The following is a 21,190-nucleotide window of genomic DNA, read 5'->3' on the forward strand; positions in this document are numbered from 1 at the left end:
TCAAAATTATTTGGAAAAGGTATTAAGGCAGCTCAGTTCAATCCAGTTTTGGACACTTATCCATCATCTGTACCTGCTTATCCTTGCAGAGTCACTGAGGGACAGGCGGACTTTGGATGCTGGACAGGCTACTGGTACGTCAAAGGACAACAGAGACACAGGACTTTGCTTTCTGAAATGAAATTAAACTTTTTCATGATTTTCAATATTGCTATGCTGTTCTTATTCCTCATTTAAAGTTGTATTACAGTGACATTGTAAAAGTCACCACACGAGGGCAGTATTACATCATATTTTATCCAGACTGCTGATCTGTGGTATTATTCTACATTCTTAATCATTTCTGAACACTTCACCTCTAATCTATTCAAATGATAATTAAGTTGATCAGGAAAACATGTATATTGTGCAAGAGAGACAAATATGTTGCTAAACGACAGCAAAAATAATTCACAAGTTGTTTTATTGCCAGATTAACATGTACTTTGTTATACAATCAGTCATATAAGGCATGTTTGAGGCTAAAATTAATAGTACAAAAAATGTATCATTTACCAGCAACCAAAAGAGGTTCAACATACATGTACAAGTCAGAATAGTTAACTCCACGTGATCATTTTATTCTGGATCATGAACATGAAGGATCTCCTACATAAAGTGTAAACTTTTAAGGACTTCCTCTTTAACTCCCACCTGATTCCAGTATTTGTTGCTTTTTAAAAGAAATGTGCAAAAGCAAATCACTTCTCCTCACATTCAACACATGTTTACTGGGTTTTCAAACAAGGCAGCTTAAATATCCCCAAATGAATGTTTTAAATGTGGAGCAGTGTTTTATGGAAGAGAAATTATTTCCTTCTTAGTGAATTTTCTTTTACAAAATCATGTTGACATAAAATATTTACTTGGAAATCAAATGCAATGCTTTACTTTACTATATAATAAATAGTAAAGTAAAGCATTGAATACTAAAAAGGCATTGTTCACAAGTGGTCTCCTGTTATTTAGAGCAATTCCTCAGGACTCGGTTAATCCAGAAACTGGTGAAATATTCTCTTATCATATATTAGGATAAGGTTTCAGGTGTATCTCAATAGTTAAAATATAATTCAAAATTAAATTGAGTAACTATTTAAAAAGTGAAACTCAGATTCAAAGCACAGGCCCTGATTTGTTTCAACAATCCATAATATAATAATATGATCCAAAAGTCAATAGAAAGGCTGTAGTGTGATGTTTCCACAGTAAGTGTTGCTTTGGGCAACCATTTCATCCGCCGAGTCTGACCTGCTGCTCATCATCAAGTCCAAAATGAGCACAGACATACCAGGAAATAATAGAGCACTTTGTGCTTCCTTCAAAGCTTTATGGAGATGCTGAATATATTTTCCAGCAGAAGAAGGCACCTGCCCAGACTGCCAAAGGTACCAAAACCTACTGTATAATCAATGGTATCACTGCTTGATGGGCCAGCAACAAGCCTAGTCTAAACACCAAAAAATGATCCATAGGATAAGGTCAATAAGATGAGGTAGACCAGAACCAGGAATCCAGACATGATTCACACAGTTATTTGAACAATCTGGGCTTTCTTAGCACCCGAGTAAAACTGATCACTTCCATGCCATGCTGCACTGATCCAGTAATTCACTCCAGAGAGGCCCAGACCAAGTAAGAGAATAAATTGTACACAATGTGAAAATATATCTTAGGAATATCTATTGAAAACTATTTACTTTGTTTTTACATAATATTCTATTTTGGGTTTTCATCGTCTGTATGCCATAATCACATGAATTAACACTGTGTATAAATCTACCACAAATAAGTCTAACTCTACAATGATTTTCTAATTTATAACCATTCTGAGCCAAAGAATGACACCATGGTTAATAGTTATAATTTTCTACAGTATTTCTTCCTTTTCTTAACTGAAGTTAAGAAAATGACTTCACTGAAGTTAATGAATGAAAGTGTTTGAATAGAAAATTACTGTATTTTTCGGACTATAAGCCGCTACTTTTTCCCCACGCTTTGAACCATGTGGCTTATAGCCCGGTGCATCTTTTCTGTGGATTTTACTCCAACCACCAGGCAGCTCTTTAGCAGAAAGAGAATCATTGGAAGTCAAAATTGGAAATCAAAGAAGCGCTCCTTTTCATTTAGAACGACCACATGCTGCACGACGGAGAAATTTCTTCAAACTCATACCTCATCATGGAAACCACACAAAGAAGTTAATATGATGCAGCTTTTAAGCTGAGGGCTATCGATCTGGTGGTACAGAAGGGAAATGAAGCCACTGCATGTAAGCTCGGCGTGAATGAATCCATTGGATGAATCGAATGAATAAACACTGGAAACGAAGGGCTGTGTCCTTAATAAATTCAGCAGATTTATTAAGGACACAACCGTCTGCTGCTTCCTTCTGACAAACTGAGCGCGGCAGAGATACCAGCGGCTTATAGCCCGGTGCGGCTTATATGTGTACGTTTCCAGTTTTTTTTTTTTTTTTTCAAAAAACTTTGCAGATGCAGCTTATAGTCCGGAAAATACGGCAATATCCTTTTCTATTCAAACGCCGAGTTGAGCAGCATGGTCAAACCAAACCTTCTCCACTTGTTCTTTTCCTAATTCCCAGACCTTTTGGAGGATTTTAACTCCCTTTCTGGAAGTCGTCATGAGGTACTCTTCGTTTTCTGGGTGCAGCATCACGGAATACCGCGCCATAACCAGCGACTGGCAGAAGCGGGAGAGCACCAGCACATAGAGGCAGTCTTTCTCGTCCTTGTTGAGGGGGAAGACACTTTCCCAGCCTGCGAGAACAGGCCCACCCACCTTGATGGGATCAGGATGCTCAATCATCATGTACATTATGGTGATGGCGAGTTCATTAATGTAGTAGCCACTGTTCATGTCCCCAAAGTCAAGGATCCCAGAAATCTTGTAGCCATGATCGTCACAGTGTTGCACGAGAATGTTGAGGTCATTAAAGTCGCCATGATTAATACCTTGCAACAAAAAGGAAACGGCTTTACTAAAACCTCTAGCTCATCTTTGCCTGCATTAAATCTTCGAAAGGAATTAAATTTTATCCAATCAAGCAAATAAATGTACTCACATTTGCGAAAATTGGATCGTCTGGGGATCACAGAGTTTTTGTACCGATCAATGACAGATTTCACAACTTCCTGAAGTGGATCTCCGTCTAGGACACTCATGTATTCTTCCAGGAGACAAATGTTTGACAGGCTCCAGATAAAGTTCTCCCTCTCCAGAATGCTGAGATGAGGGTGCACCATCTAAAATGAAAACGAAAGCAGCTAAATAAAAATGAGCATGTTCGTAGTGAGCTTGTTTTAGTTTTGAAAGCTTAGCAATGCAAGATGTGCTTAAAGCAATTTAACAACTTCAAACATTTTCATTAGCATTTTTGCTTTAAAGTAAAATGGTACGGTTTCACTGGAGTGTATCCATCTTACCTTTTGAAGGACTTCATCCACTCTGGCAGCCATCCTGCCAGTCTCATATAATAACTTTGGAGTAAAAGGAACCTTAGAAATAGTCACTCCAGGTAAATAAGTCAGCAGCCGGACCAAGTACTTCTGACAGCCATACCCACAATCTATCACAGAAAAAGACAGAAGTAGCCTTGCGATTATTTTCCTCAATCTTCAACCACATAAATAAAGAACTAATGTGCTGTGATCTTTCACAAGGACGTGTTCCTCATTACAGCTGTACTTGGATATTAATATTTATGAGGCTGTGAACTTGTGACCCTGAGAGAGAGAGAGAGAGAGAGAGAAAGGGATAGAGAGAAACTACAGACATTGTCGTTTCTGCATGTCAAAATAGGAACATGTAATTCCAACCAACGCAGGGGGTCTGGCACGGCTTAAATTGGGGATCAAGGTCTCTCACCACAGCAGATAATATTAAGTGTTATTCTATTTTACATGTGACTGGAAAATAAACTCATTACAACATACAATATTTTAGAAATTGAATAATTTAATAAAGCAAACTGTAGTAGTTACAGTGCCTCGCAAAAGGTATTCACACCCATTGCAGCGACAAAACATTCATGTGTTTCATTGGGATTTAGTCATCGACACTACCGATTGTTTCATACTCAAAGCAATCTGTAGTGCAATTCCTAAAGATGTAGCTCAGTACTAAAACTCTTATCCACTCAAATCCCCTTTCAAAATGAGTTTGCACCACTGAGATCACAATGGCAATTTCAAAACCAGCATGACATGAATCAATGTTTCTATGAAAGAACTACAGCGAAAACTAAACCAGCATGAATCCATCTCCAAGAGAAGACATACACAAACCCGATGAATGCTTAGACTTAACTCGCCTTCAGTCGTAATATAAGCTTTTGTTTCAAAGCAATTGGAAGACAGGTCTGTTTCTTTCAGCCACACTCCACATATTTGAACCAATTCTTGACTCATACCTATTTCTTCCAGGCTCATGAGTTGTCCGGAGGTGGTAGGCACGGCTGTTTGAGCAGGAAGTCCATTCTGGTAGAGAAAGGACATGGCATGGGTCTGCAACTCAATGATGCTGGGGTTCTTACTGTCCTCCGTGTTCATGATTTTCAGGACGTACTCGCCACCCTCAGTGGGAGCCACATAGAGGTTTTGGTCATCATAGCTGGGCAGAGGGCGTATTTCTGAAGCGGTCAGGTTGTAGAGCCTCTTCGTGATCTCAGACACCTGAGAGGGGCTGAAGTTGGGCTGGGCGTTCTTCATTGACATTTCTGACAAATAAAAAAAACCTATAAGCAGAGGAGGCATTAAATGCACGTATTATACTAAATCTACATTGAGCCTCTAAACACCAAAGTTACAAACTGTTTTGTTGTTGCTTAAGAAGTCAGACTACATAACTGTACTTCAATTAAAGATTCAATGCAATAGCCGCCGTATGTTTACGTTTATGTCATAAACTTCTTATGAACGCAGCTGTTTTCACTTAAGGACGAATCACTGCTCCTGAACACGCTGTAAACTTTGAACTTCGAGCAAAAACACTCACGTACTTCAGATCGTAATGTCATTACATTCAAGCAATAAGCCGAGAAACACGGGACCTATGACCAGCAATATTAGCAGATATGCTACCCTTATTAAGTAACCTACCTTTAGCCGTATAAAATCACAGAGAGCAACTTTCAATACAGTACTTTCCGCAGAGTGCACCATGTGACTCATAAAAAACAACTACATCCGGTAAGTTCCTTCAAAATAAAATCCTGACAAATATTTTGGATCTTGGAAAGAAAAAACATTATAGCGTAGGATACTGATTCTCTAAAATTTGTATAATATTTTTGGTTGCTTGTCTGTACAATTGTTTACTCTCCCCGTGCATGTTTGTGTTATCCAGCTTTCTTCCACAATAAAAAACCATACATGTCAGATTAAGTACTAAGAATTTCCCTTTGGTCTGTTTTTGCATGTGTCCCATGTGTCTTTGTCCTAGTGAGGGACTGTTGAACTGCCCAGAATGTACTCTACCTTTCATCAAAAAGATGGATAATTATTGATTGTAGTAGTAGATATAGTAATGTGGAACTATGCAAAAAGTGTTCATTAGCAAGGGCCTTACCACAATGATAGGGTTTAAAGTTTTATTCAAGAGAGGGGTTGAAGGGAAGGATGAACAGGATGTGGAGATGGGTCATGTAGGAGACTTGCTGTTGAAGGCTTGGGAGAAGATTCAGAATATGGTGGACAAAGTCTTTCCATTATCGCTTTTTCTGACTTCAAAATAATACTCTAAAATACTCTAGAAAAATGAGATTCACCAAATTCTGCCAGAAAGGAAAGGTACTTTTGAATGTAAAAAATAAAGAAAGTATAAGTTATTTCTGCAAAACACTAATTTTACTGATGAAATAATGACGTTTACATAACCTCTGTGGTTTTTCTTTGATTTCATTGTATTTTTGAAATTCAGTTTATTGTAAATTATTTTAAAGTAGTGTCAAATCGAACTGGGATTATTTTGTTATTTTTAATTTATTCTGTCAATGAATGCTCATTTTATCTTTCACTGAGGTCTCCTCTCTGAAAAACAGACCCATATGGCCCCTAAATGCCTCACTAACTGTTTTCCAGCTTGTTGCTAAATTTGTCTGTCTGCCATTTGAAGCTGGGAGGGAAGCTGGCGGTAGCAGATCACACTGCTTGTTGTTCCTAATCTTGCTTTTCTTTTGTGTCATGTTATGTGAAGGTTCTAATAAAACCTATAACACTAAAAATATAAAATCAAACCACTTTTTTTTCAGTAAAACATTTCTATTACAACTAATAACTAATTAGTTAAACTAATAAGTTTAATAAATAAATGTTGAAAAGACATTTAGAACCAAAAGATTTGTATATTTTTATGTTTTGATGGATACAGAAAATTGCTTGCGTGTAGAAAAACACATTTTAGAAAAATGACGATGTAGTGAGTTGCACAGAACCAAAGCTACAGAAGATTTACTTCTGGTTACTGCTCGGTTTAGGCATCTATTTAGTATTATTTTAGGAACATAAAAAATCATATTACAAAAATGTAATTGTCTAAACTTGTTTTCTAACATGCAAATTGTTTTTATCTGGCTTCCAAGTAAATCATCCTGCACAAGCAACCAGCATAACCTGTCCATTTTATTTGGCTGGCTAATCTTATTTAGCATGCCTGATCTTTCTCTTCATTGGATCTACTCGGGTTTTATGGAAATGTTATGATTGTTGTTGTGGGCTTTTCAAATGGTCCACTACAAAACTGATGCTTACACCTCGCCCAACCCAGAGCTATTGGGTCGTGCAAGAGAGACATTTACAAAAACAGAAACACCTAAAAGAAAAAGTCTGCGAGGATTTTTACCAGCAAGATGGATATATAGTGTAACTCAAAATATCAAAGTATAGCAGTAGAGATGAATGTATATGTAGCAAATCTCAAAATTGTCTAATAATTCAAAACACAACAGACACTTCATCTTTGATTTTTTAAAGTGTAAATAAAAAATATCTATTCTTTGTGGCAGATAGACAGATATATATTTAACTCTTATTGTGCTGTAATGCATGGATGGCCTTAAATAATTTATTTATTTATGTACAAACTTAACTTTACACTTTTAACATATCCTCATTAATTCCTGGCTAAAATTACTTTTTAACACTGTAGCAGCAGGCTCTTCCCTGCTGCTACTTGCCCAGCGTGCAACAAGTTAAAGAGGCTGCCTCTGATTTAGTCAAGAGACAGTGTTCTTTAGTTTAATGAATCTGCTTTATGGTACTGAGGTGACATAATAATTTGCTGCTGTAATCACAAACCCAGCAAGTATGCTGCTGTGACTATCTGCCACGATGGAAAATAGATGAGAGGAGTCCAGCTCATATTTTATTATATTTTAAAAATCTGATTGCGTTTTCACACACTGTTAAGGCATCACAAATTATTTGCTGACACAAAAGGTTTCAGCAAATGATGCATTGGTTTATCTTTACTTATAGCTAAATAAAAGGTATTTTTGTGAAATAGAGGCCATTTTATTGGTGTAACTCATTCACAAGCTCATCCATACGGTGGCCGACAGGTGCAAATGCACAGCAACAGAGAAAACATGCAAACAAAAAAAATGAAATGCAGCAAACTTAAAAATAGACGCAAACAAAAAAGAATACAACCATAAATGAATTGCAGCAAACAAAAAAGAGAGACGCAAACAAATGAAATGCAGCAAACAAAAGAAAAGATGCTAACAAAAAGTGCTGAAAACGGAAGTGCTCCAGGCCACTAGAGGGAGTCGAACAAAAAACATCTGTGTCCAAATTTAGGGTCTGCATCCTTTAAAACGGGTGTTCAGAAAAGCAGCAATGGCGGCAAAATTATTTTTGCTGTATTGCACTTAAAATAACACAAAATGATTTTTTACAATGTTTTTAGGCGAGAATGTAGATGTATAGATCTGAAATATCTGCTCGGTTCATCAATAAATCACTTAATTACAATATTGCTCCAACGTTTTCGGAGATGTCTGCTCCAGCTGTCAACTGACCAGGTGCTCTAGGTTCGGTACACCGAGAGCGAACACGTTTCCCGGCAAATTGTTTTAAAAACTCCCGATAGTTTTCCCCTATGAGTGGAGGTGAAACACAGATATTAAGGCAGGTAATAGCTGTAAAATATTTTGGTTCACTAAAGTATTTAATTTATTCCTGAGCAAATGGGTTTGACTGATTAAAGCTAAGCCTTGCTGCATTTCATTTGTTTGCGTCTCTTTTTTGTTTGCTGCATTTCATTTGTGGTTGTATTCTTTTTTGTTTGCGTCTCTTTTTTTGTTTGCTGCATTTCATTTGTGGTTGTATTCTTTTTTGTTTGCTTCTCTTTTTTTGTTTGCTGCATATTATTTTATTTTTGTTTGCGTCTATTTTTATGCGCGTCTTTATTTTTGTTTGTTTGCATGTTTTCTCTGTTGCTGCACATTTGCACCTGTCAGCCACCTTACATCCATCACAAAGAACATTATCTTAAAAAAAGTCTTGCCTGTGTCAGTACATCTTACACTGGGAGGAATTTTATCGGCAGTGTACCAGTACGTCTTGTACTGGCACAGGCTGTGTGTGTCTACATCTTTTGAAGTGTTTTGCCAGATTTGGGTGGGGTGTGTATGCATGTCATGCACATTTCAGTGATTGGCAATGAGGTTTATTGCCCACAGTCATCTTCGACAACCTGTCACAAAGCATTCTTCCTGAACAACAAGAGGCGAGGCGAGAAAACTGCGTCAGCTGGTTAGGTCAAGCTGGAGCTTTTCTGGCAAAGCACAAGACTACAGTTCATGCCACTGAGGGAGAAACCTTCATTTGGGAAACATAAACGGTGTTGCAAGCAAGCTCCGAATGACGACAAATTCATTTTTCAGTTGTAGCAACACTAACAAAATTTTGACACAACCTTAATTTATTGTTTGCACCACTTAGATGCTACCGTGATGAAATAATGTGAGCCTTTAATGCTCATTTTTATCTTGCTTTTATGAAAAGGAAAGTTTAGTGGACTGCTCTTCATAATTTAACCCCCTCGTACACAACGCACCCTCACAGAGAAAAGAGATGTGCTCATAATTAACATGCAATGTGTCTCTAGACTCCATCTGCCCTCTTCTCCATATTTATGAAATGGCCTTTGGCTTCTCTATCCAGCCCCATTATACACTCTCTTCTGCTCATGACTTGATCAAACACGGCATGAGCAACACACGTCTAAGTTGGTAATTGTAAAACAGACACCACTGAAAATCAGCTTTGGTCTCTTGCATATTAATTTGTTCCAGTAATAAACAAGAACAGAACATTGATCGTATTTCTTGACATCAAGGATATAGCTTACATTCTGCCATGCCTAATTTAGTGCAGCTTTGGCAACGTTTTCACAGGAAATATGACCCACACCTGAATTAAAAAATCTTTAGATTTTCATTTTCAAGTTTTCTTTAAAGAATTTTTCTGCTTCTCATAAGATAAGATACATAAAACACAGTCACCAAGTTAAATTGAATGTTAAGTGAACGGGAAGAATTTTGCTCTGAAAAGCAACGTTATCTGCCTTTACCGCTTATGAAAATTGCTTGTTTTAATAGGTCACCTCCACAAGCCCAATTAATAAATCCTTTCCAGGAAATAGATTTCCTCTTAGGTAGTTTTGTTTTTGTTTCTTTACTACTAGATTTTGTCTATGTTGCATGGACTATTTTACCAAAAGTCTTTAATATCTGTTCTAGTAAGTTGACAAGTCATGTCCTGTAAAAACCTAATGAAGAAAAGGATGTAATCTATAAAAAGACACTGCCATTAACTCACACAAAACTGCTCCTGTTGTAGGTCAGTCTGGATAACCATTAGTAAAAATAATAAAAATTAATTCTTGCCTGTTTATACTTGTAACTAATTTGGTTGAATGCTTATGCTAGTTGAGATAATGTTTTCTGTCGTGCTCCCTTATTAGAGTAGATTCCCATAAATTTCCTGTATTATTACGACAACTGCCACCCATCATAATGAAGCTTATTGTACATGTTAGCTTCATCTTTCCTGTTGAAGCTAAAGAACATGTTTCCAAAAATGCATTTTTTTCGTTCCTGTATTTTCAAGCTGTAATCTGCTGTTTTATTATGCATTTTGAGAATTGGCTTCTTCCTCTTTAAGTGACTTTTAAGGCTTTGCAGTGCAGGACTTGTACCACTGTAAGTAATGGCATTCTTACCAGCTCCAGCCAGAATCTTAACAAAATGTTTTTCTTTTGATCTGTGTTGGATGCTCACCTCTTGCACCAAAACATCATCTCTGTGACACAAAATCTGTCTCTTTACTAAGAACTGTGATAGCTGAACACCCCACTATACTGTCAGTACTTGCATATGTAACACTGCATATTTACATATTTACAAAATACTAATATTTTCAATTCCCTTTTTAGATAAAGACATTCAAAAACATCATCGTTGCATCATTGCCAAAATGCAACTGGCTGATATCTTACCTGATTTAATCCCAATTGGTATAATACTAGCTGAACCAAAGAAGAAAAGATTTATTCTGATCAAAAATTGAATTTGTGGAGATGTCTTTTGATATACAGAAAATAAATGTCTGACCTGTGTGACTGAGAAAATTTTAAGTCGAAACTTTAAGCTGAAAACTGCCTGCTTAGGACATTGAGCAGGCAGGAAATGAAAAATGATTAATTTCTCTTGCCTTGAAACAATTGAAACAAGGAAAACATCAGCTGGTCCCAGATGCTTTTCAATTTCTTGCATGGGCTCTTATGGGAATATTTGAGGGAAGCACGTTATTGTTGAGTGCTGATTTTATGTCATTTGTTCTTAGATTAGTACAACTTCAATGAAAAAGGCTATAGATGTGACAGGTGGCGGCATTTACATAATAAGGGTTCCTGCCTGAATTATTTGATGTTTGCTTCTTGAGTGGAAAAAAATTAGCGCACAGCTGACATCAGTGTGTGTTAGTAAATCAAGCAGGCATTATAATCCTGAGGGGAAAAAACTAGTTTCTGTGCCTTCCAACTGAGCAACTTTAAACATTTTTGTCTGTCTTGATTGGATTCCAGTTTATGCAGATGTTCCATTTTATAGTGGAGAGATTTAATGGCTTCCGTTTGTGACTTCAAATTACCTGCTGCAGTTAGAGAAGACACAAATGTGACTCAACCTCCATTAGCCAGTCTATGGCTTATTTCTCTGCCACTGTAATGTGTTCATGCACACAGGTTTACATTAGGAAGTTGGACACATTGTGATGAAATTGTTATGGAATAAGCCAATTAGAGAGCGCAATTATTTATTTGATTTGATTTTACCTTGGAAATTTTGGGGACATTCAGAGAGTTTTTCCTTTTATGTGTTCCAAACTAAGTGGAGCCTTTTAAAACATTGGTTGTGCAATTACACAACAACATCTTTAATAATCCATAACTTACTTTTTTTTTTTTAGTTCCCACAGATTCAATCTGAGTAGACAACAAAAACTAACCATTAAGGAGCTGAAAAAGGAAACGGACATACAACCAGGAAAAACACACTACTTAATGTTTTTAAGATTCCTTTCATTTAATTAGTTTGCTTTTGACTTGAACTTAATCAACATTGACTATTTACCCTGGAATCTTAGGTAAGTGGCACATTCACACGCCAGACATTTTTGAATCTATGGTCTATTTTTAGACTAAAAATACTAATTTAGGACCAATCTTATTAATAAAGTTGTTCCTCTTGTGCTGTGAGAGACTTTTTGTTCACCAAAGACTGCCATTAAAGCCATGTCAACATTGGGTCAAGCAGAAATTCTGGTAATAGGTTCTTTAATGGGAACATTTATAGTAGCATGCAGTTATGACTTTACTGGATGAATATGTGACTTCTTGGTCCTTAGCAGAAATTGTTTTTTTTGTTTTGTTTTGTTTTTTAGAAAAATACAACAATAACATGACAAAGTAGCTTGCAAATGTATTACTTATTTCTTTCAGAATTGGCACAGCATACTATTGCATTTATAAATGATAGCACAGAGGACTGCTCCTGTATTCTTTTGAAATGCAGATTATTGTTACTGAAGCATAAGAATTGGACATACAAGTGTATACTTGCAGTTCATAGCACTGTTGCCTTGCTGCAAAAAGGTCCAGGGGCCTAGGGTGGGATTTTTTGTTGTTTTTCTGTTCTCACTGTGCTGTAACTTGAGTGTTGAAATCAAAGGAAAATTTTGGAGCAAGTAATTATAATCAACACTGACTGACATGGCTGGGAGCACTTCCACTTAATCAAACAGAATGCACTTTGATAAATCCGTAAATATATCTCATCTTTCCTTAACCGGAAGTCCAGACTATTTTTCCCTATATTTACTTTTTATTTACATCTGCAGTGTAATATGTTTTTCTGATGTGGCACTAGCCTGCAATAGAGGATTTTGTAGTGAACGACCCAGGGCTGAACCCAAGAATTGTCTGTTCTAATTAGGTGTGAGTATGACACTGACCCAGAAAGCCCAACGCCATGGAAACAGCTCCAAATGCTGTTAGAGATGTTCTGATTGCTTCGCTTGAGCTTTTTTTTTTTTTTTTGCTGAAACTTGAATATTCAATAAATAAGCTCTAACTAATACAGTGACAGAGGAGTTAAACTTCACTAGTAAACGTTTCATAAATCCAGCTTGTTTTGCAGCTAGCTGCTTTTTTCAAATTGAAAACGGCCAAGTCTTTTAAAACTGCATAGAAAATTCCTAAAACTGTTTTCACAGTCATTTTTATATTCCGTATAGCATCCACTCTGCTTTTGCAATAAGCTTGAAATAACTACACCTTTTCTGTCAAACACTGCTCCTACTTATGTGATCTAACTAAAGTGTTTGTGGCAGTTAAATTGCTCCTCCTCACAAAGAACTGATGAGAATGTATGAAAGAAATCATATTAATCTGAAGTGCATCTCAAACAAAAATGTCAATGCACTTGCTTCTGGCTACAATACTAAACGTGAAGAGGTAAATCATAGATTCATATTTTCTTCAAAACAGAAAACTGTTGATTTCTAAAATGTGTCGGTTATTTCGGTTCCCTGTACTTGTTAGAAACACATTAAGAATATACATATCACCTGAATACAACTTCTGACTTTAACTAGTGTAACAAGTTTAGAAAAATGTGCTTTTATTTATTTTTATAATGTTTGAAATTTCACCAAATCCTGATCAACACTGAAGAATCCTATTTTTGTTGTTATATTTTAAGAATTGTATTATTTAATTTATTTTGGTAAACACTACCACCTGTACTGTCGCTTTAAGAGAGTGTTCTATGACATCATTACTGTACTACTCTCAGGTGGCGCTAGGCTGCCTGAGAAGAGAAAGTTTCTTTGCTCTTTATTAGGTTAATGTTTTTCTTTTATATTTATAAAATAATTGAAAGCACATGCAGCTGTGAATGTTTATGTTTTAATACATACATTTCTTTTGACAAGTTCAGAAATTTTATTGTAAATATTAGAACTATCAGTTATTAGTTAGTCACAGGATTTCTCCATGTGCTTATCTGCTAGGGGAATTCCGACTCCTGTGAATGGACGAGCTGCATGTTAAAGGGCTTTTTGTATTTCTATTTGTGCAGGTATGTGTATTTGATTATTTTGTTCTACAATGTTAAAGCTGGTTGTATTAAGTACTCAAAACATCTGGGTTATGCAATTATCTCAGAGTTTCCTTTATTTTTATTTTATTTTATTTTTTTTGTATTATTGTGAATTTATTTCTGGGAACAATACTACGCTACTCGCAGTTGGCGCTAGGCTGCCTGAGAAGAGGGGAATTCCGACTCATTTGAATGGACGAGCTGCATGTTAAAGGGCTTTTTGTATTTCTATTTGTGCAGGCCTCTGCCAGCAACCTGCATTAAAGATCAACCAGCAACTCCAGTGGTCTGACTCCCTTCTTGATCTGAACACAACGCAGAACACATCAAGGTTAACCGACTGTATAAGACTAGGTTGTTAGTAAAGAACACTTCTAGTATACACCGGTTACACTAGGCTTCGCAACAAGTCAAATGCATGTACATCCCACATCAGAACAGTATGGCCACAGGGACACGACTCCATGTGTAATTATAGCAGCTACAGGTGCAGGTCACTAGCTATAGCGACTAATAGCTGCTGTCCAATAGATATATTTCAAGGGTTATGGAGGCTGCTGCTCATCTAATCACTTGCATGCCGTACATGGCTTGGTTCAGCTTGTACTGCCTCTGATGTGGTTATTGAAACTTGAAAAGCTACTAGGAGCTGCTGAAGGAGACAAATCTTGTCATGGTGGACTGAGGCAGAACCAGTTAAAGCCGCTCCTCTGGAGCAGTGGCTAAATACATATGGTCTGCAACAATGCTTTGATCAGTGGTACATGTCAAACTAACATCCACATGGATGGAAAGCCCCCAGGTTTCCCAGCCAAACATTGCCATAAGTATTACACTATCTCTGGTTGCATCTTGGTACCATGTATTGACTACATGTACCTGGCCATCTATGTGATGTAAAATAAAATTTAAAAAATCCATTAGTCTAGCCTGCGCTTTTCATTTGCTCTATGACGCACTACTGATGTTGGTTCTCTTGTTGATTCCTTTGTCAGTAGAAGAGGGTCAGTGTAGGCACACTGCAGCTGTACAGTCCTATTCTCAGCAGTAAAGAAACACTTTGCATTCTGTCATTTTTCAGTCAAAAGCAGCTTCAACTTCCTCAGTAATTCAAGCTGCAGTAGCTCAAGATCTATTTGCTCAACAGCAAAAGTCACAGTTTCCCACCATTCTTTGTGAACCCAACACATGGGAATTTGATTAAAACAACAGTAAAAGCGACAAAAGTAGAACATTTTTCATAATTGTTGCCGAGTTGTGCACATCTACATGTACAAGCTCAAAATTTCACATGCCTAAATTTCACCGGTTAATTGGCATCGCACAAGTCCCAAAGGAAATGAATGAAGAGAGCGACATCACTCCCCACATGTTGACCCCATGATGGTGGAACTGTTTTGTGAAAGAGCCAACTGTTTAAGCTTTAAGTAAATTAGCAAAAAAACAAAGCTGTACCCACTGAATATTTTATATATTTAAAAAAAAAGTTAAAAGAAGTTAATTAAATCAACAATCCCATTGTTGTAATAATTGGTGTACCTATAAGAGTTATAGGTAGACCAATGGAATAAAAAGACGGTCAGACATAACAAAACATAAAAAAGGCATGACGACAATGAGGTGGCTGATTTTAATTTCGTGGGCTGGTAGTAGGTGATGCTTCTCACTGATTAAACACTAGAGATAGGCGCCAGTGGCACTGGTGACCCTGACAGAATTAAGCAGGTGCAGAAAATGAATGAATAATTTAGTTGTGGCAGCAGTAATGTCAGCAGATATGAGCTGAACAATTTAAATGGCCTTGCTTGATTCGATGGTATTTGTGCTGAATAATTTTGTATTCTTGTCTGAAACTGCATTATTATCTCCATTTTGCGTGCTGCCATTCTTATGATAGATTATGAGAGTCACGCAAGATTATGGCCTTATCAGTTCTATATAAATCTACCGCACAATGCAGTTCTGAAGAAAAGGTAAGGTTACACTTTATTTGAAGGGAGATGAATAAGACTGTCATGACACTGTCATAAACATGACATAACATCTGTCATGAACATGAATAAGCCTTCATGAATATTTATGACTGCTGTCATAAACTGTCATTCGGTAAATCATGACACTTTTAATACAAAGTTGACATTATTCAAAATGTCTTCGTTATGACAACCTGTCATTTACCAAAAAATCATGATCCGACATAAATTTGTCATAATAGTAGTCATAATGATTTAATTATTACACTAGCAAAAGCTTTAACAAAACAATGATTAATATTTCCACTCCCTGAAATAAAGCAAAACAAGTAGGACAAGCAATAGATTTAATTAAGCTTAATTACACTCTCAAACGATTTAATACAGACTCATTAACAATTTTTTTACATCAAATAAAGTGGAACAAATAGCACCAGTTATGAAAATGCCACATTTGCCACAGTCCTCTACGTTTGCCTCAGTCCTCGCACACACAAGGGTTAAAACAGCCTTAAATAATATTTCAAATGCTAAGTTCATAAGTGCTTTGTAGACATCTTGCTGTAAAACTTTAGGATCGATTAAATTAAGAAAATTAAGACTAAACAACATGGCAGAGCTTTAAAATATTACTACATAAAGGTAATTTTTAAAGTTTAATCGGTAATACTTTTATAACAAATTTATGTCAGATTATGATGTCTAGGTTAATGACAAGTTGTCATAACGAAGACATTTTGAATAATGTCAACTTTGTATTAAAAGTGTCACGATTTAACGAATGACACTTTATGACAACAGTCATAAATATTCATGAAGACTTATTGATGTTCGTGACAGGTGTTATGTCATGTTTATGACAATGTCATGTCAATCTTATTCACCCCCCTTCAAATAAAGTGTTAGCTCCACCCTTCTAGTCTTGGGAGTGGACGGTGAGGAGGATGTATGGCAGAAATCAAACAGAAATGGCATTGTCCTTCCTGTTCCTTGAAAGTATGGTGCATCATCATAAGTCCAGACAACTCTCTGAGGAGCTGCCTTGATCTTCCTTGACTGCCATCAAAGGTAAGATAAAAGTGGCGCATCTTCAGAATCCTACAAAAGATTTGTGTCTTCTTTTCTTATTTCATAAAACGCAGCAGAACTGCAGTAGATGCTTATGTTTTTTCTGAGCTTGATGCTGTTGGCGTCTCCATCATACATAGCTGCAAAGGATATCAATATTTATGTGTGTCAGTTGTGTATAACTTGCTTTCTGCGGTAAATGATTTGACTATCTTCACAATGTCAAATCGTTAATGCTGAAACATTAACGAGTATTTGGGTTTACTTAATACTCGTACTTTGAATTGCTTTGTTGCTGAAAATGTGCTATATAAATAAAATTACCTTACCCTCCCTTAATAAAAGTGAAAAAAATGCACTTAGCTGTTTTGGATTTAGTGTCTATCATAGCTCGGTAAATTACAAAAGTCATATTTATGAAGGTTTACACAGCGGAACAGTTTTTTAATGAGCTGCATACACGGTAAAGTCAGTCCAGTTAAACCTGTTGAACAGTTGCTGTGGGTCCTTTTTGATTTGATTAAACAACATCTTTTGGATCAATTCCAGAGGAACACTTAAACACTTAAGTGAACACTTAAGTGTTCCCTTTATTTTTTGAGCAGTATATATATAATGTCTGGGGTTTAACTTGATCATTTAAACATCTGGGCTTGGGTTTAAAGCTGCAGTATGTAACATTTATTAAAAATATATTTATATATCCATATTAAGGCTTGGTGTCAGGAGGAGGGTCTGATTAACCCTTCTCAATGTGCTGATGGTGGAGAAACAATTTACCATTACTCTAACTAGACTCTAGTTGTAAGTTTTATTTGTCCTTTGAGAAGTCAGTCCACAAGGACATCACTGAAAAACTCTACATCCTCCTCTCTGTGGGCACAGTGCCGGTGGTTACTTTAAATAGAGACGGCACTTCAAAGTATACAGAATCAATTCCTGGGCAGAGCGCATGTGCCATGCTTTTGATTATTTGAAGCGACACAAAGAATATAGGGCTTTCAAAAACCTCAACAAGTGGTACTGGGGCTGATGGTATTGAGATGGGCTAGCCTGACCTCACCACCTCTTCATAAATCAGCACTCAGTAATTAAAATGTGATTATTTTTTGGACAACCTGAGCCATGTGAAGCATGACAAAGAAAACATCTCTTGTCATTGTAATAAAATCAAGCAAAGTAGTTTAAAGCTGTTGTGCATATCTGTAGCAGTCGTTAAGCATATTGTTTTAAGTTTACATTAGAACTGAGGATTCAACAGATACTTGTCCTTCTATTTTGTGACCAAATATGTGCTTACTTATACGGGCCTGATCCATTGTTTAAAAGTTTCGTCCTTCCAGTCTTTGTTCTTTTAATTTCTGTATTCAAATTATTTCTACTTGATGTCCTCAATTCCTTTTCACCATCTTTACTTTCTCCCTCTTTCCTTCTGGGGTTGGGGTTACATGTTTTATGTATTTTGTGTCAGTATTTCATAAAATATTTTTGTGCAAATTAAGTTTAATTAGTTGAAAACAAATTTTGGTCTCACTCTAAATTCCTTTAAAAAATATAGCTATAATTTTTACACTCGCAGTTCATGTGACAGCATTGCATCATTTTGTTGGCTATGGGCTTTATTCTTTGTTTTTTTTTATTGTTTTGCTTTTGGTAGATTATTAGTTTTTATTGGTCTAGTTTAGTTGAGGGAACAGGTCAGTGAGTTTGATGATAAAAGTACTTTTCAGCTTAAAAAATATTTTTACAGCATAATAATAATTTTAATGTGTCAAAACACATAAATTGTGAAGCGCAACTCGCCAGAGAATGTTTTGTCATGTCCTGGCTGCAGAATGGAAATTGACCAAGTTAAGCATGTACAAGTAAACGTAACTTTCATCTTATTGTTCCTTAAAAAAGTTTGTTTGTTTTTATGTTATTGCACTTAAAAGAGGTAAAGAAGGTAAGATAAATATTCACTGCAGACCTGGTTCTTTCTTCTTTTTTTGTAAAACAGCAAGGAAGTGCATTTGCACCTTTTACAGATGTTGCTGGGCTAGGCATCTCCACCAACAACAAAATAATAATAACAATAATAGCTTTTTATTAGTGTAACAAATGATATGGCACATTATTGTGCAAACTGTCCTAGGAATATGAATAGTTGTAACATTTTAATCAATGAGCCATGAAGTCTAAGTTAGATTAAGACAATATGTAACTAACAAGTAACTAGGAATAAAAAAATAAGATAGAGCTACTATATTAAACTATCGCAGTTCAACCAGTTAGGCAGTGCCTGTGAATTTTTTATGACTTAATAATTAAGCAGCGGTATCAGATAAATACCAGAAACATAGCTTTCATATTTTAAACCCAGGATTAATGACTCTGACATGCTACAAGGTGAATCCGCCCATCCTTATGTACTTTTTATGGTTAACCGACACCTTTGAGTTAATTGGGGTTGAACCTCAAACACAGTTTTATTGCGGAACACAAGAAAACTGTGTTACTCATAGTTGGCTTGAGTAAGTGCCAACTACTCAAGCCAACTCAAAATTGTTTGAGTGCCACGCTCAAACAATTTTGTGCAAGTATGGACATGATGATAATGTCAGACCATCACAGCGGTAATCAGGAAAGAGCAGTGTCACCGAGATGATCGGAAAGGTACGCAAATGGGACAAATCAGCAATTACCCTAAACATACAGCCAAAGGGCTTGAAGGAAGCAAAGTCAATGTTGTAGAAAATGTGTATGACAGCGAGGAGACCTACCAACCTGGCTCAGTTATGCCAGTTCTGTTAGGAGGAATATGCTCCAAATCCAGCAAACAATTATGAGAAGCTACAGGAAGGAAATCCAAAACATTTGCCCCAAGTCTCACAACTCAAAGACATTGATAAATACAAAGGAAATGTGTCTAAATCTCTGATTTTGAAGACATTAATTAATGAAAGCTCTGATATATCCCTTATCTCATTGTTGTGGCATTTAGTAAATAGAAATAAGTTATCTCTTTCCATCTAACTTAAAGCAAGAGACGTTTGGTCTTATCTTACTTTAGACAGTGAGGGAAAAAAGTCATATGTGTCTTTGTTAGGTGTGTAAACTTTTGGTTTCAAATGTTTGTTGTTGAAAGACAAACAGAAGCTTTTAGCATCAAAAATATGACCTGAAAACTAAGTTTAAGTGTTAGTGTCAAAGAAAAAGCCTTGGTAGGTTTATAAATATAAGATATGGAGAAGAAGACAGGATTTTTATAAAATCCTAGTCTGATTACAATAGCCAAGCGATCACTCAGAAATATTTCAACAAACTTTTAAAACCTTTATGTGTTTGTCAGTTAATGATCAGTAAAAAAAAAAACTAATTTTGTAGGGATGAAAGTGTTTGCTAAAGTGCAAGTGCAGGCCTGCATGCTCAGGGACGCGTAGCTCTCTGTACACAAAACATCTTTACATGCATGTTTTCATGGTGCAGAAACCACTTGTGTAAATCAAAACATCTCACAGAATGTGAAAACGGATAGAAAGCAATTTTATCCAAACTTGATACTGAGGAACTGAAGTGATAATATTTAAATCAGGCACAGAAGAAAAAAATATATATACTGTTGATATTCATGATGTCAGCTTTGCAGAGTAGAGAAGTCACATTGTATGATAGTTTAACACTGGCATGAACAATTGTGTGCTGTGAGAGCCATATCGTCAGATTGAGGGGAGCAGACTCTGACTGCTTCACTGGAATGACATCACTGGAAAAAAATAAAAGTAATTAGATGAGACCTTGAGGTTCCTAACCTGTGCACCCTAATATTCAAGTCTATAAACACGCCAGAAGAAACCGATCTAAATATTGTATTGTATCTGAGACTGTATGTCAAATTTTGACCTTGAGATATGTTGACTCAAATGTGTCATAAAAGGGCAGAAAAGTGATATATTTACACTAATGATGAGTGTAAGTAAACGTCAAACCAGAGCTGTGTCTCTGTGTCCATATTAAATAAAATGTGCTAAATCTGTTTTTTCTTGCTTTCTGTTTCCATGCTCACCTGAAGGTGGCATCGTTAAGAAGACCTGCAGATTTAAATTCAACGAAACCATCAAGGACACATTTTCTTGACGCTAAAACCACCGGAGCGTCTCTGAGTGCTGGCCAACAGATTTGTTCGAATAGCACCAATTCATAAAGAGTTTGTTTGGATCTAACCATGGAGCCAACAGGTCTGTAAGCAAAGTGATTAAAGAAGCTTTTCTTTTCTGAATTTATGTGAAAACAGGGTACATATTGAATGCAGCTGGGGGGTTTTAAGTTATGTTAAAAATAAATTATTTTCTGTAAGAACCTGCAGTAATCAGGAATAAATTGACTAATACTGACAATTAATAAGTTTAATATTTTTTCTTGTTTTGGTGCCCTTCTTAGGACAGAG

The 21,190-nt window shown here is 36.3% G+C and overlaps 1 protein-coding gene across 3 annotated transcripts; it reads right to left on the reverse strand.

Moving 5' to 3' along the window:
* Positions 1 to 446: 446 nt before the first annotated feature.
* On the reverse strand, positions 447 to 5,420 carry hykk.2 (hydroxylysine kinase, tandem duplicate 2). 3 transcript variants are annotated; one of them, XM_008406825.3, is made up of 5 exons: positions 5,157 to 5,420; positions 4,469 to 4,774; positions 3,483 to 3,625; positions 3,122 to 3,302; positions 447 to 3,011 (listed from the first exon to the last, which is right to left on the reverse strand). In XM_008406825.3, the coding sequence occupies exons 2-5, from the start codon at positions 4,770 to 4,772 to the stop codon at positions 2,575 to 2,577; spliced, it is 1,065 nt and encodes a 354-aa protein (XP_008405047.2). In that variant the 5' UTR covers positions 4,773 to 4,774; positions 5,157 to 5,420; the 3' UTR covers positions 447 to 2,574. The 3 variants fall into 3 exon arrangements, with proteins under 3 accessions (XP_008405047.2, XP_008405046.2, XP_008405044.2); XM_008406824.2 differs by having other exon boundaries at positions 4,469 to 4,792; XM_008406822.3 differs by lacking the exon at positions 5,157 to 5,420 and having other exon boundaries at positions 4,469 to 5,146.
* Between the last annotated feature and the right edge of the window lie 15,770 nt (positions 5,421 to 21,190).

The sequence above is a fragment of the Poecilia reticulata genome, chromosome 4, assembly GCF_904066995.2.
Source record: "Poecilia reticulata chromosome 4, P_reticulata-male-v2, whole genome shotgun sequence".
Classification (NCBI taxonomy): Eukaryota; Metazoa; Chordata; class Actinopteri; order Cyprinodontiformes; family Poeciliidae; genus Poecilia; species Poecilia reticulata.